Source organism: Malus sylvestris, chromosome 16, assembly GCF_916048215.2.
Source record: "Malus sylvestris chromosome 16, drMalSylv7.2, whole genome shotgun sequence".
In the NCBI taxonomy this organism is placed as follows: Eukaryota; Viridiplantae; Streptophyta; class Magnoliopsida; order Rosales; family Rosaceae; genus Malus; species Malus sylvestris.
In genome coordinates this window covers 18,567,725-18,592,772 of record NC_062275.1, presented here as the reverse complement: position 1 = coordinate 18,592,772, position 25,048 = coordinate 18,567,725, and the positions used below count along the sequence as shown (strand labels likewise).

The 25,048-nt window shown below is 41.2% G+C and overlaps 3 protein-coding genes and 1 pseudogene across 7 annotated transcripts; 2 read left to right on the top strand and 2 right to left on the bottom strand.

Annotated features, from left to right (window-relative positions):
- Positions 1-8,382: 8,382 nt before the first annotated feature.
- On the bottom strand, positions 8,383-10,481 carry LOC126608373 (embryogenesis-associated protein EMB8-like). The gene is made up of 2 exons (XM_050276246.1): positions 9,439-10,481; positions 8,383-9,230 (listed from the first exon to the last, which is right to left on the bottom strand). The coding sequence occupies exons 1-2, from the start codon at positions 10,142-10,144 to the stop codon at positions 8,503-8,505; spliced, it is 1,434 nt and encodes a 477-aa protein (XP_050132203.1). The 5' UTR covers positions 10,145-10,481; the 3' UTR covers positions 8,383-8,502.
- Positions 10,482-10,867: 386 nt separating this feature from the next.
- Positions 10,868-16,490, bottom strand: LOC126608372 (CRM-domain containing factor CFM3A, chloroplastic/mitochondrial-like). 3 transcript variants are annotated; one of them, XM_050276245.1, is made up of 9 exons: positions 15,431-16,489; positions 14,512-15,004; positions 14,311-14,441; positions 12,874-13,224; positions 12,577-12,733; positions 12,205-12,497; positions 11,898-11,957; positions 11,693-11,789; positions 10,868-11,429 (listed from the first exon to the last, which is right to left on the bottom strand). In XM_050276245.1, exons 1-9 carry the CDS (start codon positions 16,307-16,309, stop codon positions 11,242-11,244), a joined length of 2,649 nt encoding a protein of 882 aa, XP_050132202.1. In that variant the 5' UTR covers positions 16,310-16,489; the 3' UTR covers positions 10,868-11,241. The 3 variants fall into 3 exon arrangements, 1 of the variants encoding a protein (XP_050132202.1); XR_007617846.1 differs by having other exon boundaries at positions 11,396-11,433; positions 11,600-11,789; positions 15,431-16,490; XR_007617845.1 differs by having other exon boundaries at positions 11,396-11,433; positions 11,547-11,789.
- Positions 16,491-18,455: 1,965 nt separating this feature from the next.
- On the top strand, positions 18,456-20,375 carry LOC126606418 (DNA-directed RNA polymerase V subunit 7-like; annotated as a pseudogene).
- Positions 20,376-21,482: 1,107 nt separating this feature from the next.
- LOC126608966 (DNA-directed RNA polymerase V subunit 7-like) lies at positions 21,483-24,481 on the top strand. 3 transcript variants are annotated; one of them, XM_050276982.1, is made up of 2 exons: positions 21,483-21,647; positions 23,744-24,481. In XM_050276982.1, the coding sequence occupies exon 2, from the start codon at positions 23,760-23,762 to the stop codon at positions 24,288-24,290; it is 531 nt and encodes a 176-aa protein (XP_050132939.1). In that variant the 5' UTR covers positions 21,483-21,647; positions 23,744-23,759; the 3' UTR covers positions 24,291-24,481. The 3 variants fall into 3 exon arrangements, with proteins under 3 accessions (XP_050132939.1, XP_050132940.1, XP_050132941.1); XM_050276983.1 differs by having other exon boundaries at positions 23,642-24,481; XM_050276984.1 differs by having other exon boundaries at positions 21,501-21,647; positions 23,628-24,481.
- The last annotated feature ends 567 nt before the right edge of the window (positions 24,482-25,048 follow it).

Below are 25,048 nucleotides of genomic sequence, written 5' to 3'. Positions count from 1 at the left end.
ATGTGCTTCATCCTCGGCTGGCGTTGGAATTGTCATTCAATCTCCAAACCACGATCGTTGGTATTTTTTGCTCAAGCTGGATTTTGAATGCACAAATAATCAAGCCGAATACAAAGCCCTTATCATCGGGCTTGGAATCCTTCATGACTTGCAGGCGACCCTTGCCCTCATCATCGGCGACTCCAAACTTGTGATTAACTAACTTAATGGTTCTTTTCGATGCATGAGTTGTACTCTGGCACCCTACCACATGGTTGCCAGCTATTTGGTCAAATCCTTCGACGGTATTACATTTGAACATATTTTTCGGATTCATAATACCGACGCAGACAAATTAGCTCAAATCGCCTCTGGTGCATAATTCCTGAGGGGCAAGCTAGGCCGAGAAATACCCGTGTTACGACAGCTATACCCAATCTTGGTTAACCAGTAAGTCCTCCGACGCGACAACGTGATACGCACAAGAGTCATGTCCTTACCTTCGTTGTTAGACCGACAAGACCTTATCTATGTTTACGCCGTCGAGGCAATACCAGATGATTGGAGAAAGCCCATTATGCAGTATCTTGACAATCCCAATGGCAAACACAGTCGCAAGACAAGAGTTCATGCCACAAACTATGTCATGTATCAAAACGAGTTATACCGAAAAGGTGAGGATGGTCTATTACTGCTATGCCTCGGCCCCCAAGAGGGTATTCAAGCAATCACGGAAGTCCATGAAGGGGTTTACGTAGCTCATCAGTCCGGGCGTAAAATACGATGGGTGCTTTGACGACACGGCTATTTTTGTCAAAGAATACTAAAGGATTGTATCGAGTTCGCATGAGGGTGCATACAGTGTCAGATTCATGGTCCTATACAAAGGGTCCCGGCCGAATCATTACATTCGGTCACTAACCATGGTGGTTTATGGGATGGGCCATGGATGTAATCGGCAAAATCACACCATCTTCCGGGGCTGCCAAGCACGCATGGATACTGGTAGCAACCGATTACTTCACTAAGTGGGTCGAAGTAAAATCGTACACCGAGCTAACATCTAAAGAAGTTTACGACTTTGTGGAAGAACACATGTGACCAGATTCGGCGACCAGAAATGATCATAACTGATAATGGCACAATCTTTACAGCCGAGAGGTTTAAAGAATATACGGTAAGTTTGAAAATTCAGCTTGAACAGTCTACACCGTATTATCCACAAGCAAATGGGCAGGCCGAGGCACCAAAATGTTGATCGACATTCTCGAGAAATAATAAAAGAAAGGCCCGACATATGGCATTTAAAGTTGAATGAGGCTTTATGGGCATATCGAACATCGCTCCGATCGGCGATTGGGACAACCCCGTATGCACTAACCTACGGACACGATGCAATGTTACCAGTCGAGTTAAGCATAAATTCGTTACGAATAATTGAACAAAGTAGTCTATTCAGCACCGAATATAATCAGTCCATAAGACAGGAGTTAGAAGATTTAGAAGAAGCGCGACTTGATGCTTATAACTTGCTGGTGGCACAAAAACAGATTGTCGAGCGAGCCTATAATCAAAAGGTTCGACAGAAAACATTTGACGAGGGAGAATTGGTTTGGCAAATGGTGTTGCCTATAGGACTTAAAGACCCCAGGTTCGGCAAATGGTCGCCAAATTGGGAAGGGTCGTTCGTCATACATAAGGTTCTTGGCAAAAGCGCATATCATCTTAGAGACCGGACCGGTTTGGTTCACAGATTACCAATCAATGGGAAGTTTTTAAAGAAGTACTATCCGGTCACATGGGAAATGCGGGAATAGATATTCATTTCATTAGATTGATAGAAAAATACACGGATTGAGTAAGTCGAGCAGGTTGCATTCAAATAAATTCAGGGTGAAGAAGGGAGAAGAGTTTCAAGAACAGCCTTCAGCTCCAGCCATCTCACTTCGCCCATTATGACTTCAGCTTGCCGATTCTACTTGTCCATCTTTAGCTGCTCGACTTTCTTGACTTTAGCCGCGTAGTCGGTTAAACAAGATTTGCCGCTCGACTCAAAGTCTTTCGTAAGATCAGAAGCAATTACTGACCTTTGAGTTTGGAGTTCGACAATTTGGCGATCGATGTCAACCAGTTTCTCTTTCTTCGACTTCAAGGCTTCAATTTTTGGGCGAATGGCGTCTTAAGTAGCTGTTCCAGTCTTCAGGACAGCTTCGGCGTGGAGAGCTTTTTCAAAAATGACAAAAAACTCTCGAGTTCGCTCCAGGGTAGAAGACGCTTGAGTGATGGCTTCAGTACTCAAGAGACCTTCAACGGCGAGAGCATTAATACACTCACCCATGAAGTCGAGACCCTTGCGTTCAAGAATTTGTGAAGCTGAAAGAGAAAAGAGTTTTTTTAGCTTAACAAGCACATTGCATTCGGCTGTCGAGGAAGGCCCGATTGTGGTCGTCGAAGGGCCAGCCGCCCCCGAAGTGGTCAAGAGAAGGGCGTCAAATTCGATCTCCCATGAAAGCTGCATGAAAGGGAGTCGTCAGAATAAGCCAAATCTTCAGAAAATAAGAAGGGGGAAATGATAGACCTGCCCAGAAAAGACTTCGGCCATGTCTGCTGGTTCGTTGCTCGAACCCAGAGAGCTCAATGGCCGAGCCCAATGTTTTAAGCTACTTCTCAATTCACGCGGTCGATGAAGGTTATCTACATTTGACGGCCATTGAGGTGGCCAAGAGATATAGATAACGCCCCTCGGCGCATAAAATTTTTGGTGAAAAGAAAACGCGGGCACCTGACATTTAATATTTTTCTGGTTTAGAATTTAGGTAAGAGAGTGATTAAGAGAACAATAATAAGGGTGCTTACGTAGGCAGAAGTGGCTTCCTGGGGAGGGATGCCTAGGTTTTGATCTTGTAGATGAATTGGCGTCTTCGCCGTTGCTTCAGTTTTAACGGCAAGACCCTTTCCACGATCGGCCGCAGGGGGATCGACTTGGCCGATCGTTTTAACCACATGAGGTGGGTTGGTTGGTCGAGGACGACTTTCCAGCGGGATTTCGTCACTCTCGTCATCCCAGAATAAAGTGTGTTAGAAATTCTAACATTAATTGAAAACGAAAATTACCAACCACACAATTATACCTCCAAGATGATCGCTAATTGTCTTAGAATCTTGGAGGGTGTTTTCTTCACCACCGAAGTCATTTTCTCCAAGACAGGGGTAACGATTGGCTCCAAAGCTATCATTTTCTCGACTAGTGGAGAAGTAGTTGGATCTGCCGGTGGCGGAGGAGTCGCTAGCTTGACCAGTGGAGCAGTCCTTGGCCTGATCACGACTGGAGGGTCAGGACGAGCTTTGGATGCCTAACCTGTCGGAGCTGACTGCACGACCGTCGGGATGCGTACGGCTGGGGTCGAAGGAGAAGCATCTGGAGTGGCTGTTCCCGTCGTTTGGCTAGAGATGACATGAATTTCTCGTTGCCCTTTGTTTGCTAATTTCTTGACGCGTTTTGTAGGACGAGGGACTACGGCGGCCGTCTCAGTCTCCTGTCAGGGTCGTTTGCTCGGCTTGGAAGAGGGGATTGCCTTTTTCTTGGATGCAATTGCAGCTACTGCTTCTACCTTTTTCGACACTCATCTGCCTAAGAATTGAAAGCCAAGTCAATAACAATAAGGATATATATATATATATATATATATATATATATATATATATATATATATATCTAAATATATAAAGGAAGCTATATACCATGGGTGGCCTCTTTAGGTTGTGGAGCAGGAGCCTTGTGGGGACGATCGCCGAATATCTTGTTAATAACATCTTCGACCGGTGCGCTGAAGAAGCTATGAGTGTATTCTTCCCACCAATCGTCGAAGGTATCGGTGCTAAGAGATTCTAAAGTGACCGGTCGAAGGCGGAATTGTTGGCATCGCTCCTGGAACTCCTTGTCTGAAGAACCGGGTTCGCGTCCGCGGCTTAGGACGAACCATGAGGAGAGAAGGGGGACGGGGCAACCTTGGAGGTAGCCAAACTACCGAGCGAGGAAGTTGGGAAGATACACTTCCCAACCCGCTCGGCGACCCTCACAGCCGAGAGGCAGGTCGCGGGTAAGCACGAAAGACCCCTAGGATTGACGAAGGTCAAAATCTTCATCCGCGCCCCACACGGATGTAGGAAGCCTGATCGACAAAGGCTATTCTCGACGACTACAGATCAAGAACTCGTCATTAGAAAGATCGTCGAAAGCGAAAAGGTATCTGAACACCTCTTCAGCTTGGTGAGGGGGTGTTGGCCGAGAAGCCAGCTAAGGGCCGAGCGTTTCCGTAGGCGAGAAATCAGCAATCGTTGGCCGAAGAGGGGCGAAGTAGACCTGCAACCAGAGTTGGAAGACCCAGAGATGACCATTATGGTGCGGGTGGACCTTATCTAAGGTCGTTTCAGCCAAGCAGCGTAGGAGATGGGGGAGAATGGTCGGGCTAAGTGCTAGAGTGTGACCGCTAGCTAGGGTTTCGGCCACTGGCATGTTCTCGACCAGACATTTATTGGATTTGGTACAACAGATAAATTTGTTGTACCAATAGAAGAGGAAAGCCTCGTGTTCCCCTTCTCGTAGAGCCTTTTCTCCTTGGCTGGCAAAATGGAGATAAAGGGTGTTATAGTTGAAGAAGTTCTTGTGAAGTTTGTGAACCTCTTCTTTCGAGGGTGCATGGCCTTCACCACTCAGCGTCTCAAGGGCCCATTTGTCGAAAAGCGCCTTCAGGTCAAGGAAGTCCCCAAGATGGCAGTAATGTCAAGGATGGTGGGACCAATGGGGCCGAGAGGGAGGACCATGGTGTTGGTAGCCGAACACCAGAAGCATAAGGCTGCTAAGAGGAGCTCCTTGTCTAGGATGACTTCCATGAATGAAAGGTGAATGACGTCGTAGATGCCTGGGGCTTTCCCTTGCTCGCCGAAAAGTTTTTCCATTCGTACGACCCAAGCTACCCAGGCTGTAGTGGTCGAGGGCCATGAACTTTAAGGCCTTGCTAAGTCCCACTTCGACCATTCAAACCCTTGCAGCAAGGGTGATAGGCAGTGCTCCTTGAGAAGTCCGATGATGGTTGGTGGTACTGCCACTTTGAAGAGAGGACCCAAGATTTGATGAAGGGTGCTCATGTCATTTTCAAAACAGATGGTTTTGATCAAACTTCAATCAATAATTTTCTGGCATTGGTCACATTCCTTGGAAAGCTTAGAGATGAAAAAGGCCATTGTAAGTGGGTTTAAGAAGCGACACGAGAGGAATTTTCTGGGTTGGGGGTTTGAAGACGAAGATCTGGAAGAAAGGGATTCACTGGAGAAGGAGGGCAAGAAATTTCAGAGAGTTTGAAAGCGTAAAGTACAAATGAGAGAATTTCGGTATTTATATAATAGTGGAAGGAAGGGCAATCGTTCAAAATTCAAAATGAAGGGTAAAATCGACCGAAGAATTTGCTAATCATTATGAAAATTCAGAGAATCCAGTTGAAAAGACCGAGGGTTTCGTGTTTTGGGGGGCGCACAATTGCGTGTGGCGGTGAGATAGACGTTTGGGTGTCTGCACGATGGTGAATGGTTCGCGGATCAAGGTAGCATGGTTGTGCTCAGCAACAAGGTCATGATGGTATGACGGTTCAGGGAGCTGCACGTTTTAAACGTCATCATTAGGGATTAGCCGTGTTAAAAGATGCCACATGGTGTATTGGTCAGCAGGATCAAGATCGTGCAATCGTGCTCAATAAATGCGCCTTGGAAATAGAGTATTTGGATTTTGAGTATTAGTTTCGCTTCTTCAAGGTCGGAGCTCGACCAGAGGATTCAGGCCAAAGACCTTAGAAGCGAGGGGGCAATGTTTGGGCCCAAAATATTAGTTTGGGCCGAGTATAGAATCATTCTCAGCCCGGAAGGCCTTACGACAAGGTTACCATGGAGCGTTTAGTTCGTGGGCTTTCAAACCTAAGTCGGTTAAGCCATACTGCAAGACGAGTCAAATCCTAGCGTAATAAGGAGTCTCGGTGAGATTAATAACCCGGAAGTGAATCAGGCACGATAAAGGACTGGGTTCAAAATCGTAGTGAAAAAATGACTGGTCGAGTTGGTGTTTGATTAGGAGAAGAAGTCCTAATCCGAGTAAGGTTTTAACTCAACCTAGAAGGTATCCGGTGCTATAAATAAAGGAGGTTGTGCATCGTTCAAGTCTCTCCAACTCAACACACAACTGCCCTGCGCAAACTCTCTCAACAACTTTGAGATTTTTATTTTCTCTTTTCGCTGACACATCTTCCGTTGGCATCAACAGCACTGTGAAAGCAACCGGTGATATCTTCAGTCGACATAGATAGCTCTGTCGCCGTAGAATCAGCCGATCTCGCAGCATCTTCCGTTGGCATCAACAACACTACGGCGAGGGCAGTTGGTTACCTATCCCAGTCTCGGTCAAGAAGGATTTTCGAATCCTTATTGATCGAGGTCATCTCATTAGCCTTCTCGGCGAAGTGAGGTGTTACAGCTTACTGAGCTCAGCGCATTGCACGTCGAGTTATTTTATGATTGGATACTCTCAAGTGGGATTTAGAGTTCGGCATTCAGACGGTCGAACCACGTTCACCATTAAGACTTATATCCGCTTTAAGTATCTATGCCCCTACACTTTGGTGTCGATTCGGCATGAGTTTACTCTGACGAATACCATCACTGTGACCGAATCCAATGATGACGATTCGTGAACTTCATAAGAATAGTAGCCTTGTCTTCAGGTTCGAAAACCCAAGAGGCCGAGACGTGTTCCTTCATCGGTTGCAATCGCAAGATGCAGAAGTCAGCCGCACACCCAACATAACATCAACAAATTTTACTTCTCGACCGAGCTCTGCCGACAAGTTGGCACGCCCCACATTCAACCGAATGACGTAGTTAGCTTATAGATTACTCGGCCTACGTGCCACGTAGGCTTAGTAGTTTTTAGGGTCAACATCTCTACCTAGCACGAAGCCTTTTGAGAGCTCACTAGCTTCGGGTTCCATCGGAACTCCAAAGTTAAGCGAGTTCGCACGAGAGCAATCCCATGATGAGTGACCCATTGGGAAGTTCTCGTGTGAGTTCCCAAAAAAAAAACCGTGAGGGCGTGGTCGGGGCCCAAAGAGGACAATATCGTGCTATGGCGGAGTAGAGCCCGGGATGTGGTGGGGGCCCGGGCCAGGATGTGACAATTTGGTATCAAAGCCAATCCCTGGCCGGAAGTGTGCCGACGAGGACGTCGGGCCCCTAAGGGGGGTGGATTGTAACATCCCACATCGCCCAGGAGAATGGATCCTTATATGTATATTCTCATCTCTACCTAGCACAAGGCCTTTTAGGAGCTCACTGGTTTCGGGTTCCATATGAACTCCGAAGTTAAGCGTGTTTGCACGAGAGCAATTCTAGGATGGGTGATCCACTGGGAAGTTCTTGTGTGAGTTCCCATAAACAAAACTGTGAGGGCATGGTCAGGGCCCAAAATGAACAATATCGTGCTACGGCGAAGTCGAGCCGGGAATGTGATAGGGGTTCGGGCCGAGATGTGACATATACGATTTTAGAAGGGTAATTGATTAAAATTAAACTTTAAGGAGAAATCAGTTTATACCTTTAAAAATCAAATGCTAGGCCGAGTTTGGTCTTAAAATTGTAGGATTGAGCTAAAATTAGGTTGGGCATTCAAGCTCATTGGCATTGCGAGGATGAAGTTGGCCTGGCTTGAGCCTAGCCAAGTAAAAAAATCACCCTAAAATTGTTTTGATGTACAATTTCTAGATGTTTGACTGTAATAACACATGGTTGACAACATGCTCAATTGAATAAAGGGCTATATGCTAAAAAATGGCCCGTTTTGATTTAAAAAAAAAAAGAACTTATCTCTAATAGTGATATGGGCAAAAAATGTGTGGAATCCATCAGGCTAAAAGTTGGCCAAAATATGTGTGGAATCCACTCGGCCAAAAGTTGGCCAAAAGGCTAACGAGCTGGCTACTTTCCAGCCACCCTCCAAGCTCGATTTTTCCATCCCTCCACCATGTAATCCAATGGATGGGATGGACCCAAAGCATGATCAATATGTTAAAACTATTTCCACAATGTTTTCGAAAAGAAGCATCAGAGTGGGCTCGAAAGAATCAAAATAACATTTTAGCAATTAGAACATCTAGTTTTTTAGTTTCACCGTATAATACCCCAATCATTTTAGCCTTGGCATAGTATTTTAACAAACATTAAGATGTCGTCACAAGAATCAAATTGATAAATTATTTTAAATTAAATTGATATTTGCAAGAATAATCTATGATGCGAAACTTAAAATAAACGGCGAGCCACACAAGTAGTCCAAAAATCTTGTAAAATATGAGAATCCTTTTCTTACCTGCTCTAAAGGACTGCAAATAACATCTTAAACACAATTGGCTTGACAATTTGTTGATACACATCCAATATTGGAGTGATATCAACAATATCTTATTTATTCATAGTTTTATAAACTTAAGCCCCCATTCCTAAGTTTTGGGCAACAACTTTGGCGAATGCAACTCCCTTAACAAATGCAGCTACCTTCACCAATTGAAACACCACTCCGATTCCATCTTCTGCAACCCTAGGAATACTAGAGTCCAATGACAATTCTGCCCCAGAAGTAGTACTCTTAATCTTCTTATTCTTCTTTACATGCATATACTTGCTACAGTTCAGAACCTTGAAAAACTCATCCACAGCACTCACCCACCAGATCCCGGAACAAGTGAAGCCTTCGAAAAACGCCAAGTGACCGCCGTGCTTTGTGGTGGCCAAAACAACATTCACATTGTTCCTACATTCATCCCAAGGAATGGACTCTCTGGTGCAGATTGGATCGTCCAACGCGCTGATACAAAGAAGGGGAACCGCCACGTTGCACACGTAGATGGAACTGCTTGTGCGCCTGTAAAATGTGTCGACAGTCTCAACCTTCTCCACGTCACAGGTAGCATGGTAGTGTCGAATGCAATGCATCTTGCCGTCCCAATTTGCAAGCCGGGAGTAGGCATGCTGGTGAAATTGTGCATACCATTGAAGGCCTTTTGTTAGAGCTTTGTCATATAACTTCTGCAGCAAGGTACGCTGAATGAATCTGTCACCAATGAGAAAGTCCCACGGATTACAGATGGCTGCAGCGCCAGCAACCGGGACATTGTTTCCGTCTTCCCCAAGATACTTCACCAAAATGTTGGCACCTAGACATACGAAAGTATCGATGCCAACGGAAATTAAATTGGAAATTTGATTGAAATGTACTACTAGGAAGAGTAGTGTTAACTTACCAAAGAATCTCGACCGTAAATTGATGAAATAGTTTAATTAAATTGTAGTCGAAAATTAACAGCTTAATCAGTCTGGCAAGAAGAACATTTCCTGACAAGAAAATACTAGAAATTCACTCACCTATGCTTGTTCCGATAAGAAACAATGGAGCCTTGGGATGCTTATGGTGGAGGTGATTACTGACTTCGCGAATATCATCAGTCCATCCGCAATTGTAGATGAAGTCTGAAGTAAGTGGAACTCCACCAAGTCCTCTGTGGTTGCTGATTACTACATTCCATCCCATTTTAGCTGTGTTAAAGGCAAGATGCCTTACATAAGCGGAATCCGAATCACTTGTTAGTCCGGGAAGTACAACTACAATGGGGGTTGTGCTGTCATCTTTAGGCACAAGACCACCACCAAATATATGAGATCTCGCTGCCGCCGCCCAATCCAACGCAATAGTACCGCCATCCGACAGGCGAAAAGATTCTCTTTGGTATGTGACGTCAGGAGTGTTGCCAAAAAAATTGAGGAAAAGATTCTGCAGATGAGGGCTGGCGAGCCAGGGCGTGGCCAAGTACCGGGCATGGAGTACCCGGCACTTGGAAACCATGCCGTGGTAGATGTGGGAATTGGAGTTGTATGTCAAGTCCACATAAGAGCCTCTGAATCCAGTGAAAAAGTCTTGCCAGAAATGGAAGTCCAAGTAGTTGTAGAGGAACACATAGGAGATGATGAGGAACCCTAACAAGTAGTGCCAGACGGGAATGAGGGTCGCGGCGGTGAAAAGAAGTTCGTAGGGGTTGGCGGAAGAGTCATGAAAGCTCCGAAAGCAGTCCATGACGATGGCGTTGTCTCTTCAGAGTGGAAAACTGAAGTGAATGGCTCTCTCTGTAGGCAGTGCTTTCCTGCGTGTGTGCTGGTGAGATATTGTAAACGCTCTCGTACTAATTGGGAGCATTAAAAACATGATCTAAAACTAAAGTGCATTGGGATTTATCTGGTCAGTTTCCAATGAATTTAATTAATTTTTGTTGAAACAAATCAATGGATTAGACTCGTAATAGTCGGGGATTTCTAGTAATCAAGCGAAATGAACGAAGACTATTAATTAATGTGTTGAGTTGATTAGTTCTAGAATTTGAATAATAGATGAACACCATGTTTGAATATTTCCTACATGCAGTAACTCAAAAGTTTCTTAGCTCAGTTAATTAGGAGCATCCGTCTATACAGTCAAGTTCCAAAGTTCGACTCCCCTTCCCCCCCTTCCCCCAATATTGCTTCTATCAGAAAATAGCAAACCTTGTTTAACGACCCATATCTAAAAAAATAGAAAAATAAGGTAGTTATCAACATGGCTTTGAAAATGCAAGAGCCCTTGCTTGACGACGTGGGTTCAAACCCGTCGGCAGTTAATCTAACATCCTAATCTAACAAAATCTATCCTTTGACCCAAAAAAAACACACACAGCATTTAAAATGGATTTTTCCCAATCTATATGACACCAAGTACATATATCACCATCAAATATTGAAATCAGTAAAGTTGTAGACTAGAATAGGTGATGAAATATCCACTGTGATTTAAGAATCATATTCATTTACATAGAAGGCTTCTCTAGCAAAACTGTTATACAAGTTTGGGACCTGAAAACATCAATATGCCCTAAAAACCAGCTATATCTAACTCCTCCCACAATTTAAGACGACTTATCCTGCTGTATGTGTTATTTCTAGTTCAAGAATTAATAGACATGGGAGATCGTGACAGAAACTTGTACCATAAAACTAACGTAGAGTTACGTAGATGTCAGCCTGCCCAAATTATCTGTACAATGTGACGAGCAACCATTGTGACAATTTCTGAACGCTGCTGTACCATTGGTTTATGTTCAGTTGATTCCATCATTGTAGGGAGTTATCTTCTTCATCTTGCTAATCATTGTCTAGTGAACCCTCTGGCACAGCATACAAATGTTGTCGAGGAACTTCCAATTCCGTTTGAGAATCCTCATTCTGGATATTAAAAGGAAAAATGGATTCCAGGTGAGGATCGTGAGTTGAGTAATTGCCTTCATCTTCACCATCATTTTCTGCGCTATATGTTTCAAGATAAACATCTTCTTCCTTCAAAAGGATAACAAAAGGATTAAGATGTCAGAAAAGAAAAATAATGAAAAGAACTTGAAAACCTTGAGTTCTAACGATAAGGACAAAATAAGGGGTAAAGTGAATAGTACCAGGATTGACTTTTTAGTGTAAATATGTGATTTTTCGTTAAAGTGAACAGTACCAGGAGCTTTTCGTTGAAGTTCCCATGTCAGAACAGTTGGTTTAACTACAGTTTAACCACAAAGAGAGTAAACATAGAAGATTAAGCAAATACTAGCCTCGGAATCATCATCATCATCAGTCGGATATGAAGAATCTAATTTGTCGTACAATACTTCATCTCCATGCTCTTTCACAGCATCCATTTGTTCCTATCAATGCGATACATGAGCCACTTAGAACGAAAGGAAGAAAATGATATTTTTATATTTCGCATGCCAAGTGAGTAATAGCAATAAGTGAAAGTGTTAGGGGCATACTATTTCGGATCTAAGTGTGTCCACTTTACTCTGCACCACTGAAATATGTTTTAGAAGAGCCTGTTCCACAGAGAAAAAAATTAAGTTAGGAACATTATTGTTCACAAAATTAAATAAGTTTAGTGTGTTTTAATGGAAAAGATGAACGGGGTTAAACAGATCGAACCGCACAAACCAAGCATTAAGTACTTACTGGCAACCTTTATAAAGCTACACTTGCTGGAGTGAATTCTTAAATGCATGTGTTGTTAACTATCTGATAAAACTAGGATGTTTGAACAATTAGCAATTAAATTTAGAGTGGTACCTCCTGCCGTTGAATCTCAATAGAGCGTGCCAATGCTTTCCTTTTTGTCAAGAGATTCTTTGGCCTCAATGTAGAAGGTCGGTGATAGTCCTTTCCCCGGTACACAATTATGGCAAACTTTTTGGAAACTTTATCCACTGAAACCAAGACACCTCCGCTCTCAGCTTCTAGTGCTAATGCAATTTTTTTTACCTGCTCAAAACTTTTAGCATTCACCATTATCTTGACCAATTCCCGGTATTTCCAGTGTAAATGCATGTTCTCCACTGTACCATCAAACACTCCACGTCTACCTGAAGAAATCAATTTTCCATAAGTAGACTATACTAAAATCGCAGTCAAGATAAAAAGGTAAAGGGAGAATTGTTATACCAAGAAGTAAGAAAGCTTTCATCCGTAAACCAAGCTTACGAAACATAAACCTCTCTTCATCAGTAATGCTGTCTGGGTCAGCTTGCTGCATAGATGGTTTCAAACACTCCTCTACCTTAGATAAGGCTTGTTCAGCTTTCATTAACTTTCTTTCAGCCTGACAGGCAAAATTTCAAATGTTCAAATGAAGGGAAATTCTAGTATTGGAAGGGTATGATGTCAAAGTAAGTATTCAGACTTGGACTGAAACTACAAGATGTTTCTTATATTTGCAATCCAAAGTTTCCAGGAACTTACAAAGGCAAGCTTTCGTTCAAGCTTTCTGCACAAATTGGAGTGCCTTAATATGTCTGCTTCTTGCATCACTTTTTTCTTATGATGATTATCCATCCTCTTTCCCCACTTAGCATCTGCATCCAAGGTCTCCCCAAGTGTACCCGCGGTACCAAAGTGTTGAGCTTGTTCAACATTTGGTATGACCATGGCTGAAGCTCTTAACCTTGCCTGCTCCTCTTCATCTTGAAGGGATTTCGCCAATCTCTCCCTTTCCAGTAACGCTTCAGTGACCTCTGGAGACAAAAAATTCTTCCCCCTATAGAAGACCAAGAAGTCCTTGTTTCGAGATAGCAGCACACCCCCAGTCAATCTCTGCAGAAAATAAATAAGATTTGATTGTATGTAAATATGAAATATGAACTCAGATGTAAAATAATGAAGTATATTGGCCTTTAATATTCCATGTTACCAAGCCATGCATGTTATAAGTCGTAAACTGCTTTGATCTATAATTTTTATTGTACAATAACAAACCTTTCTACAGATATGTCATTCAGATTCCAAATCATCTAGACTTACAATCTAGATAAAATGATGAACAACGAAACAAAGGATTTAGGAAGACAAAGAAAACTACTTTCTTTGGTGCATCTATAAAGCGTTTCATAAGAAAACAGCACATAGAATTGTAACTTCATGTTGAGGAATTTATCTGGTTAATTCCTACTAAATAGAAAATGAGAAGAAAATTGACTTCATAGCAGTAAGAATAATATCTTTGGAAGGATGAAGATGAAAAAATTGCATTTCACTTAATGAGAACTTCGGCAAAACAAATTTAGGCTTCATTGTTAAAACAGCACTACATGGACATCACCAATTAACTACTTAAGCACAACCAAGCTGCAACTAAAATAATACAAATGCACTACAAAGACACTAAACAAGGAGCTTTCAAAATGACACCTTCTCTCAATGTATTGCATTGAGTCATTTTCAAGTCCCTCTATCTAACTTTTGTAATGCAGACCGTGGAACTTTAAATTCCCTTATCCAAACATAGTTAGTGAACCAGTCCCTTTCTGATGTAAAACCTCTGTCAGCGATTCAACCCACTTTCATATTTCTAACAAATAATCTCTAGAAAAAACTCGAACCTGGCCAATCTTGTTTCTCTCTTTAGAATCTTGTTTCTCTTTTTGTAAGTGGCAAGTTGGCCAACACTATCAATGCATGTTGTCAAGAGCATTGTATTCTAGTTCCCATTTGTCTACTAACTTTTCACATGATAGATGCTGATTGCTAGACTTAATAACTAAAATTGTAAGAATAGTATTCACCCAGACTTAACTCAGCATACCAATTTTGAGTTGGTTGACTGCAACAAAAGTGTGTGGCAAGGTGCTGCTTGACAAATAATACCACCTAATGAGACATAAATTGACCGAGTTCTATTACCTTGATGTCTTCAGCCATTCGCTCGCTAGTAGTCAGCTGGACACCACGTTTCAGTGCAATCTTTGAAATCAAACTTCGTTCCCATAATTTAGCCATGGCCACTGCTAGACCCTGGAGCTGTCTGCTTCGACCTATGGACAAAGTTTAAACATTATCAAATCAGCATCTTGTCACTTATGTGCAACACATGAAATTGCATACCTAAAGCAAAATGTGGTGGAAGAACCCTCGCCAGCCTTCTCAAAGATGTTGCCTCTTGTAAACCAAGGGAAGATCGCACACCATATGGAAGTACTCTGAAGGGTGGTTCGTAACCAGGAACTATCCCTGGAAGCATATCTGCATCTACAGGTAATGGATCACATCCGGGCCAATCTTTGAATCTGGGGCCTAAACTATCTAAAAGTTCGTCTACTTCATCTTCATACTTCACTTCTGGCAATTGTTCTGTGTCTTTCTTCTCCAAGAAAGTACTCTCCAGCTTTTCTTGGGGTGTATTTACATTACCATAAGAAGCAATCTCAACAAAGTCTCCCACAGATTTATCAGCAACAGTTGGTAAAGATGCCGAAGAGCTGTCATTTTTCTTGTATATCCGCTTGTTTAGTTGCACTGAAGGAACCTCATAGCTCACACCTCTGTATAAAGAAAGAGATGTGCCCGACCTCCAGACCACCAAACCACCAGTTTTCCGCTGATAATAACAAGAAAACAAAACAAAATCAATATATTAGATGCGAACAACCATGTCGTCCTTAAACATGCTATTCTAAAAACTTTTAAAAACTTTCTCTTTTTGTTTTGCTTTTCATTTTATGTTCTTAATGACAAATTTCATTGCAGAAGATAAATACTGAAAGACCAAAGGAAACCTTTGAGGTGCAGGTACAACTTTATGTATTCATGTTCAGTTTGTAGATCAAAAACGAAGAAAACTCCTTGAGCTTCCAACTCTAGCTCAATTTTCTGTTTTGATGTATATATTTTTTTTGTGTTTTATCCTTATATATCCTTTCACTTGATATCAAATGAATAATCAACGCTGAGTGGATGAGTTTAATAAAAAGATGAGAAACAAAACTAACACACAAACTTGTAACGAAAGTCATAAGAAACAAACCTCCAATATCTCATGCATTCTCTTCATGTTAAGAGCTGGTGGACCTTCAACTTTCAATCTCACAATCTCCGAAGTCTTCCATCTCTCGTGGATCATGTCCACTACGGCTTGGGTAACACCAGCACCTCCAATCCTAGTTTTGTGCTTCTTCTGAAATGTCAAATTCCTCAGCCTCCTCAACTCAGACTCTGGAAGTGTCAATTCCGCTACTGAAGTCCTACTCTTCCTCCTCACCGAACCCTCCTCCTGCTTCTCTTCCTCTGCAGGCTTTTCCCATGGAAACCTTACCTTCCCATCACTTCCAAACACATTCTCTACCCCCAATGGCGAATCAGCCGAGAACCTACCCCTCGAATTTGGCAGCATTCCTTCCTCAACATAAAATATATCCTCCACTGAACCCTTCTCAATCACTCTCCCCCTTACTTCCCCTTTACTGTCATTACTATCATCAACGTACCCAAACTTCTTCAATTTCTCCACTATCTTCTCCATTGTACTACCACCACCACTTCCGGAACCATTCCCACCTTCACTACTCTGATAATCCAACACGGCCCGAGGCGGTTTTGGTCGATTATGCTTGTGGGATTCATTCCATTTATTAATCCAACTACTACTACACAAATTCCTCTTAGGTTTACACTGATAAACGGGTCGATTTCTCCCAACAAAATTCGATTTCCTCATTGGGTTTGGGTCAGGGTTTAAAGGAGAGCTGATAATGCAGTGGGTGGTATAGAAAGTGTCGTTCTTGAAAGGAATTGAGGAGCCATACCTGAAGAACTGGATATGGGCGCTATTGAATTTCGACAAGGAGCTCTGGAACGAGTCGAACAAGCTCGTAGGGTAAAGTTGACGACTGGGCATGAGAGTCATCGCGGATTGAAGAGACGGAGGGGCATCAATTTTATCAGAGGTTTGGTGAGGTTTTACGGGGTTCAACTGATGGGAGAACAAACACTGTTAACTTCTTCTTCCTCGTGTACTCTGGCTATGTTGCTAGCTTGTTATTATCCGTGGCGGAGAGCAAATATCTAAGCGGCTGCACTTATGTTTTTATATTTTTTTATGATGAAGAAATTTATTAAAGCTTAAAACCTCTAATACAACCATTTCTATATATAATCAAAATTAATGGCCTCCATAACCAAAAATGGAAGACAATAATCCTAAAAATGAGGGTTGCACACTGAGGTCCAAATGAGCTAATGCGTCCACCATGCGTCCACCATGAAACTAGCCTCCCTATAAATATACTTCCAATTGATATGCTGAAACCTAGAAGCCAACCATTTTATATCCTCTATGATAGGTTTAAGATGCGGCATCCAAACATCTTGCACCACCTGGATGACTAGCCTAGAATCCCCTTCCACCATTAGCATCTTCACACCTTTATGCTTGGTAAGCAAAAGCCATTCCTTTAAAGCAACAGTCTCCGCAACTAAAATGGTGACTGCATCAAAGTTGAATGCCCTGGTACCAACAGGTTGCCCCTCCTCATTTCTGAGAACAACAGCAGTTGCAGAACGATCTAAACTAACAAACTCATCAAAGTTTAATTTCACATAACCATGCGATGAAGGATGCCAGCAAATGGGGTGTTGGTGCCAAGGATCACCCCTAGAGATCTTCTTACAATTAACCTTAAAAATGATTACACTTATGGCAATAGAGATACCTCTAGCATGTCACATCCCAGACTGGCTCCACCATAGCATGATATTGCCCGCTTTGGGCTTCGGCAACGTCCTCATGGCTTTGTTTCTGGGAACTCACACGAGAACTTCCCAGTGGGTCACCCATCCTGGGAATGCTCTCTTCCGAACTCGCTTAACTTCGGAGTTCCGATGGAACCCGAAGTTAGTGAGTTTCCAAAAGGCCTCGTGTTATATGGAGGTGGGCATGTAGATATAAAGCACATCACCTCTCTCTCCGTTGATTGATGTGAGATGCTACATAGCAGGACTAGGATTCATACTTCTAAAAACTTTATTATTTCTATCATTCCACATTTGCCAACAATTAAGAAGAGCTTTACTAAGATCACTCAAATCATTGCATTCAGCATTATCAATTATTTCCATCAAATCTAACACATTATTAAACTGAGTCCAATTATTCTTCCAAAGACTTACCAGAAAAAGCTTCAATATTTCTTTAGCATGCTGGCAATTAAGAAAAAGGTGATTTTGCGTCTCATCCTCATTGCCACACATAGGGCACAATTTGTTAATATTTTGAATGAATTTACTCAATCTCATCCTACTATGAAGTTTTTCATGAGTAAAAAGCCAAGCGAAAATTTTTATGCCCTCCTATTTTTCTATTATTTTTTTGCGTAATACTAGTGAGACTAAATTTAGAAAGAAATTTTACAAACTAAATGATGCGTCACTAATAAAAATGAGCACATTTATCAACGCTCACGTAATAAGCTACTTATTAACTTCTTTGTCCTTTAGTTTCTAAAATTTTGTTTACAAATTTAGCTGCCTAGCATTACCCTTTTTTTTTTAAGTAGCACATACTTCTTTGTTATTATAAGTGTTAGAGAGATCAAAATTTTAAATTAACTTTGCAAACTAAATGATGTGTCACTAAAAAGAAATAGTTTTACAAAATATGTAATGGGACATAACAATTTACTTGCAACGAATAAGCGATGATGGATTATTTTTCTTGAATATCACATGATGTGTGAAAAAGTACGAGGACATTACAAGTGCTAAACTATCATATTGGTCTTATATTGATTGTAAGTGGTAACTTTCATGTGAATAAACTGTAAATGATAAATTATCAATTGATTTTATCTCAGTTGTGTGTAAGTTTAAAGTGAATAAATTGTAACGGTCAAATTGTTAACTGGTTATATCCAAACTTTAATAAGTTTTACGTGAATAAATTAAATGTTAAATGTATTTTCACTACCATAAGCGCTACATTAGCCAATTTACCATAGCATTCCTAAGTGGCTCATTATATAAAGAGTTGATTATAAATTCCTTAGACTGCTCCACTATAGTGTACTCAAACCCAAATTTTTGAAATGCACTAATAATGATTCGTTTACTAATCCATAACCAGAATGGGCGGAATCGAAAGGATCAACGTGAGGCGGAAAAGAGTAAAAAGAACCGGAAAACCCCCGAAAAAAGAGAAAACTGTCCGCTGCCGTGGCCTCCCTCCCTCGTTCAAATTGCGTGGAAGCCTTCCAGTTTGTCCTTCCCATCGACTTATTCCCACCAGCAGATCTCTTCCAGAACCCAGAAAGTTTTCTCAATTGGGGTTTTCTTTTCTTCCGAATCGTTACCAGGTCCGTTCTCTGAAGCCCTCTTTGTTATCTCTTCCGAATTTCAGTTTAATCAGATTTGTCTTTTGTCCCATGGCCTTTGAATTTTGATTCTGCAATCTTCAATTCGGATGCTTCAAGTTTTTTTGGGAGGTTTTTTGTATCTGGGTTTTGAGTAAAATTTCTTTATTTCATAGATAAAGATTTAATTTGCTGTATTTGGTTGATGTATTGTTTGTTAGACAAAATACTTGATTCATTTATTTGATCGGCAAAATGGCCTCTGTTGAGTCCTGCTATGTGAACTTAGGTGTGTAGAGGGAGCACACTGCTCTAGCCCATTACGCTAAATGGTGAATTAATAAGAGAAATTATATGTATTATTTCAGTTACCCTTATATAATCATACTAACTTGGATTTTAAAAACAATTGAAGGGGATTTTGACAAGTAATATCTAACAGACTGAGTAGTGTGCAACTGTCTGGCTAGCAGTGCACAAAGAGGAAGAGATGTATCTCTTAATAATTGATTTAGTGGTGTTTTGTACGGGTCAGATTACAGCGTACGTATGACTTGTTTGATCCTTTGTGAACGAATGATATGATTTCTTGAATGCATGTTACTTATTTCTCTCTGTCTCTCTCTGCCTCTTGTTCGAGTGATTTGAAATTCTAATTTCTCATTGCGTATGGTTTCAAGTATGTTAATAGTGCTGGTGATTCTGTAACACATAGTTGTTTGGAACGGCGCCGCACATTTTTGTATTGGTTCTTTACATCATTCCTCTAATCAATGCCTGATAGATTAGCTCCCCATCGTCCAACGCTTCTATGTTTAGAGATGTTTTCCGAGCCTGCTATTCATTCTTGCTTCTCATTTTTCTCTCGGGCCCTTGTTTTCTTTTTATACGTTTCCTAAGAAGCTGGTTGATTGATATGTCAAACCTCTGCTTATAACCTTGTTTCTTTAGGTAAATTTTCCAAGTAGATTTGAGCATGTTTTATCAAGTGGAATTGCTCAGGGAAGTGCCTGTCCTTGCTGAAAATCTAGACCGAGACAGACTTGTTTCTACAAGGTCCGTTGTCACACGGCTTTTGGAGGATTTGTTAAGGGAGAAGGCAGACAAGGACCTCGGATACTTTCTTGCAGTCACTGGCCTAAAGAGGATAGGAAAGGGAGAAGTTGTGGACAACTCTGGAGACGTCTTCTTCCCTGTAGTATTCAATTGTCGCATGTTCCTACCTTGCAAGGGAGAGATCTTGGAAGGAGTCGTTCATCACATATACAGGCTTGGGGTTTTCTTGAGATGTGGACCTGTTAAATATGTTTTTCTCTCCGCTCGGAAAATGCCAAACTTCCGCTATGTTGCTGGCGAAAATCCAGTCTACTTGAACGACGACCTTGCAAAGATAGATAACGATGTTGTAATTCGCTTCAAGGTGCTTGGAGTCAGATGGATAGAGATTAGGGACGATATAAGGAAGGAGTTTGTGATGCTTGCCAGTTTAGAGGGCGATTCGCTTGGTCCCCTTACATTACCAGGTCCTGATGGACTGGATTTGTAATTCTTCAAATCAGATGAAGGTTTCTTTCCTCTTTGTAAATTAACTGGTGGGAAATAAATCTGAATTTTCTTTGTTGTGGACATGAGATTACCAAAATCATTTACTACATGTTCTTTTTAAACATAAGAAGAATAGTACACGTATGGACCGTAGAATGACTTTCTGGATTGGTAATCACAGCTCTTTTAGCGACGTTTTCATTTGAAGTTTTGCATAAAACTCTGGGATGTTAAAATGCATTTGAATTTATTTGCACTTCTGCACTCAAATTTAAACTTCCATCTCTGTAAATTATATAAGAAATGAAATATTTTCTAAAAAAATATGGAAGTGGTGTCAATTATATATGTGGCCGCGGGCAATGGAAACAGGTGGCAATTGTAGTTTAAGGCAGAGAGACTTTTTAAGTGCTAGATATCAAGCGGTACTCTACATGTCACAATATAAGCGAAGAAAATAATATATTTTTTCGTGTCCTTCACTTATATTATAACACGTGAAGTGCCCACTTGAATACCCAGCATTTGAAACATTTCTCCTTTTAAGGTGTGACTAGGGACGACAACCTTTCAATTTGGGAACGGAAATTTCATATCAATAATATAATTCAACGATCAAAACCGTCTATATTTTAGAACATCATTTATACATCGTCATCGTGAAAAAATTAAACAAATACAAAAGCTTTAAGATAGATATTTCAAATCGTTAAAATATATTACGGAGTAGGCTCCACAAAAACGTTTGACAAAAGTTGCGTAAAAAAGTGTTATCACGTAACGACTCTATCATATTATTTTATATAATAGATATTATCGAGATGGATTAGGAGAAAAAGACGGTTCAAAAACCTTTATAACCATATTCAAAATCATAACTGAATAACATTTACGAGTTTTCTCCATACCTAAGATTTCCAAATTTTCTTCCCAAATTCACACCATTTTGAGCGGTGCCCTTAATCAACCTGCAAGTAACACATAGGATAGAGAGGAAGAGGGAAGGAGGAAGGTAGAAGGAGCAGAGCTCCAATATTTTTGTTTATATTTCATTTGTGTAAATTTTGATCTGATTACAAACCAAAGAGCAAGTGCTCTTATACACTAGTGTGACTACAGCCAGCTGGCATTTCTAACAAATTTCCCTAATAACAAGTAAAACCCTCAATTACAACTAACATGACTCTTAATTTGTGATTAAGATAATCACGATCCTCGGTTGAAAACAGTAACGGGTTGAATTGGCGTGACACATAACGCATGCCAAAACAAACAAAAACCAAGGAAAGTGTGAAGAGTCCCCTTCTCCCAAGCCACTCGCCAGTCACGCAGTCTGCTCAGCTGGAGGAAAAGGTATGTGCTTTAGCTTTTGCAAACCCTAATTTGTGTCCATATATGTGTGTGTATGTATATTTATATATCAATGTATATGCATTTTTGTGCTTGGATTATTAGAGTAATTGGGTTTCACATATATTGAGAAATTGGATTTGGGTTTGTAGTTTTGTGAAATTTGGCTTCACAGTGAGTCCTTGAGCGATGGGATTTTGTGGGTCTGGTACTGAAATGGAGAGGTTTGGAGAACATTCGAATAGATTGAACAGCCAATTTGTGGTTTCAGGACCTCTTTGCGTTAGAGATTGAGATAGAAGATCATTTCAGGGAATGGGAAAATGGGGGTTAGGGTTTAGGGTTTAGGCCTGATTTAATAGTGATAGGTATGTCTTTGTATCAGTGCAGGAGTTCCGCTCACTTAGCAGCAGGAATGTACCTTAGTTTTCCACAACTAAACTGCAGCCAGTGATGGCCGGGTGGGTAAGAAGTAAATTTTCCGACCCTTCCCGTCCTTGCTTTGATTTATAATCTCCATTTTTTGCTCTCGTTCTCACCTTCGGGAATGTGGGTGTTCCTGTGCCCTCCCCTCCACCCTTTTCTTAAAGATATTTCCTTATAAAGGAAACTGCTATATATACGTAATGTAGAACTAGTTTACATTAACAAACTTGATAAGTTATTACACTTTAAACAATATAAAATAGAATGAAAGGTGAAAAACTTAATAATTATACTTAACAAGTTAGCATATTATATATTTTTGTGGACAAAAGGGGCAAGGATTGGCCCGGATCGGAGATTTCTATTGCCCAAAACTCTGAATGAGGTAGGTTGTGCGGCCAATTCTTGAGGCAGTGTTTACCCTCATGCAGAGCTCTGTAGGTCTGTACGCTCGATTGTTTTCTAATACCTCTGCTCTGATCTTAAAATCTAAAATATATATGCCATTCATGACATGAGATAAGGATTGACAATATGTCGTATTTCGGGTTTTCTTTTCTTGGTAGGTCTTTGTTGATAATAATGAATGATGAATTAAAAAGGGGAGTGAGATGAGGGTTGAGGAACCGGGAGAGCATTCTCTATCAGCTTCTGCAACTTTACCTGTTTTCTGTCTATTTACTTTATAGAGAGAGGTTCTTTTTTGTGGTATGTATAATAATTAATAATTCAGTTGCAGTGGTCATATGATGATAGGCATATGGTAAGGGGGATTGAATCCTATGATTTTATAGAGAGAAGTCAAGTGATAGAGTCAGCTGAACATTGAGTCTTTGAGGCATATGTAAAACCACGGGAAAGAGTTCTAGTAGGTAGATTCACTCCTGTCACGAACAAAGTAGGGCCTATAGTTGAGCTGGTGTTGCTCACAAAGTATTTATTTTCCTCAAATCTGAGTATCCCGCTTCTTCAGAAAAGGGAAAAGGTTTGGGAAGACAATAGTGAGAATGAAATGTGAGAAAAGTAGTTTCAATGAAGACGGCGAAGGGAGAGCATGCGTGAAGGGCCCAGTGTGAGTTTTGGGAGCAGGAGAGAAAATTTGGGTAAAGATTATCTAAAAAACTGACATTGTCAGTATCTAGTTTGTTATTTCTATAATCCTTTGTAGCCATCTGAGCGATCTTGGAACAGTTGTGATTTAGTTGTCACTCTGCTCTGGCAGGAGAGCAGGATTCACTTGGTTTATTGTTTGGTTGCTCTTTACATGTTTTCCAAAGCTTTCTAGGTTTTTGCAGTTGTGATTTCGACACTCATGCATGTATATGTACTTGAGCCTTCTCTTAATTAAAGCTAGAAAACTGATTTGGAAACTTCGTTCTAGGTTTTAAATAATATGAATCATCCAGAGATATTTTGGTAATATGGATTGGTTTAGAAACTGGTCTCCTGCTTAATTATTTGTCCTCACGGCAATCACCTTCTAGCAGGTTGTTACTTGCAGTTACTATGCCTTTCGTGAACAATCTTCTTTCAGCTCATGATTTTTTACATTTATAGAATATTGACTGCAGGCTAATGATTAACATACACAACAAGGACAGAGTGTGAGAAGAATTTAGGGATCGGAGCTCATGTAGAATTTGGTTGCTGTTTCTTTGTTTGGTTTATGACAGGTTGGAATTAGCAGCCATGTTTCTGAAAGTACAGTTGCCCTGGAATGTCGTAATCCCTGCTGAGAGCTTGGATATGAAGGGGTTGATGCTCCAAAAGTCGATTGTTGTCCGCCTGCTGGAGGACTTTGCATCAAGAAAGGCAACCAAAGATCTGGGCTACTATCTCGCTCTCACAACTCTGGAGAGTGTAGGAGAGGGCAAAGTGAGGCAGCAGAGTGGGGATGTTCTGTTTCCAGTTGTTTTTAGCGCTGTTACCTTCAAGCTTTTCAGAGGAGAGATCGCAGAGGGCGTAGTTCACAAAGTTCTGAAGCATGGAGTTTTCCTGAGTTGCGGCCCAGTTGAAAACATGTATCTCTCGAAGATGAAGATGCCGGATTATGATTATGTGCCTGGGGAGAATCCTGTATTCATGAACAGGAAGATGTCAAAAATTGAGAAAGGCACCACCGTACGCTTCATTGTCATTGGGACTAAGTGGCTTGAGGCACAAAGGGAATTTCAGGCTTTGGTTGGCTTGCATGCAGATTATCTAGGACCGGTTTCTTAGATTGGTTTCCTTTGTAAGCAAATTGGACAAGTGTTGTTCCTTTCTAATCATGATTTTAGAAATGTACGACTTTTAGCACTGCTGGCTGCTGTTGCTGACCTTATTAGTCTGTCTTTGCTGTGTTAATGTCCTTTTGTTTTTCTGTATGCACTTTACAAATCATCAATTTAGCTTTTTGCCTACTCTCTAAATTGTTTCCTTGAAACCTTGATGAACTGAATTTGTTGCGACCGAGTGTTTCCATTCGAGCCAATGGCGATTGCAACCTATCTGTGACGTCTATTGGCTGTTTTCATTCAAGAGAAGAGTATCAACACAAAACAGCACAGGGAGCTTTGAAACGGCTCACTTAATTCGTACTCTCTTCTAGCAACAAATCAACAACAATGTCAGGGGTTCCTCAAACAAGGAACAAGCACCATCACCATGGAGAGCCTGCAGGGCGAGCTGACGAGCAAATACCATTCGTTTGGCGGCGTGTGTGGGCAGAAATAGCTCCAGCTACCTGAGTCGGAAAAACCTTGGTGTTTTCCACAATGTGTCACACCAAGGACATATTGGTAGACTGCTCCCGTAAACTGATGTGATTCAGAAGGAATCACCCTCTATGGTAAAGTTTTGGAATCCCCTTTCCACCGCCAAAGCTGCCCCCTCTCTGGTCGCAAGAGCTTCCACCTGCAGCGGAACATCATCACTCTTAATGCAAAGGATTGGTCGTAGTGCGAATTTGAGAGCTTCCTAATGCAAAGGATTGGCCA

Bases quoted from the DNA above. Each gene is read 5' to 3' on its own strand.
- LOC126608966 (XM_050276982.1), top strand. From the start codon at position 23,760: ATGTTTCTGAAAGTACAGTTGCCCTGGAATGTCGTAATCCCTGCTGAG.
- LOC126608373 (XM_050276246.1), bottom strand. From the start codon at position 10,144: ATGGACTGCTTTCGGAGCTTTCATGACTCTTCCGCCAACCCCTACGAA. The intron at 9,231-9,438 runs GTGAGTGAATTT...TCGTATGTCTAG, and splicing joins TCTTATCGGAACAAGCATAG to GTGCCAACATTTTGGTGAAG.
- LOC126608372 (XM_050276245.1), bottom strand. From the start codon at position 16,309: ATGACTCTCATGCCCAGTCGTCAACTTTACCCTACGAGCTTGTTCGAC. The intron at 12,734-12,873 runs GTAAGTTCCTGG...TTTGCCTGTCAG, and splicing joins TTGAACGAAAGCTTGCCTTT to GCTGAAAGAAAGTTAATGAA. The intron at 12,498-12,576 runs GTATAACAATTC...TGATTTCTTCAG, and splicing joins GAAAGCTTTCTTACTTCTTG to GTAGACGTGGAGTGTTTGAT.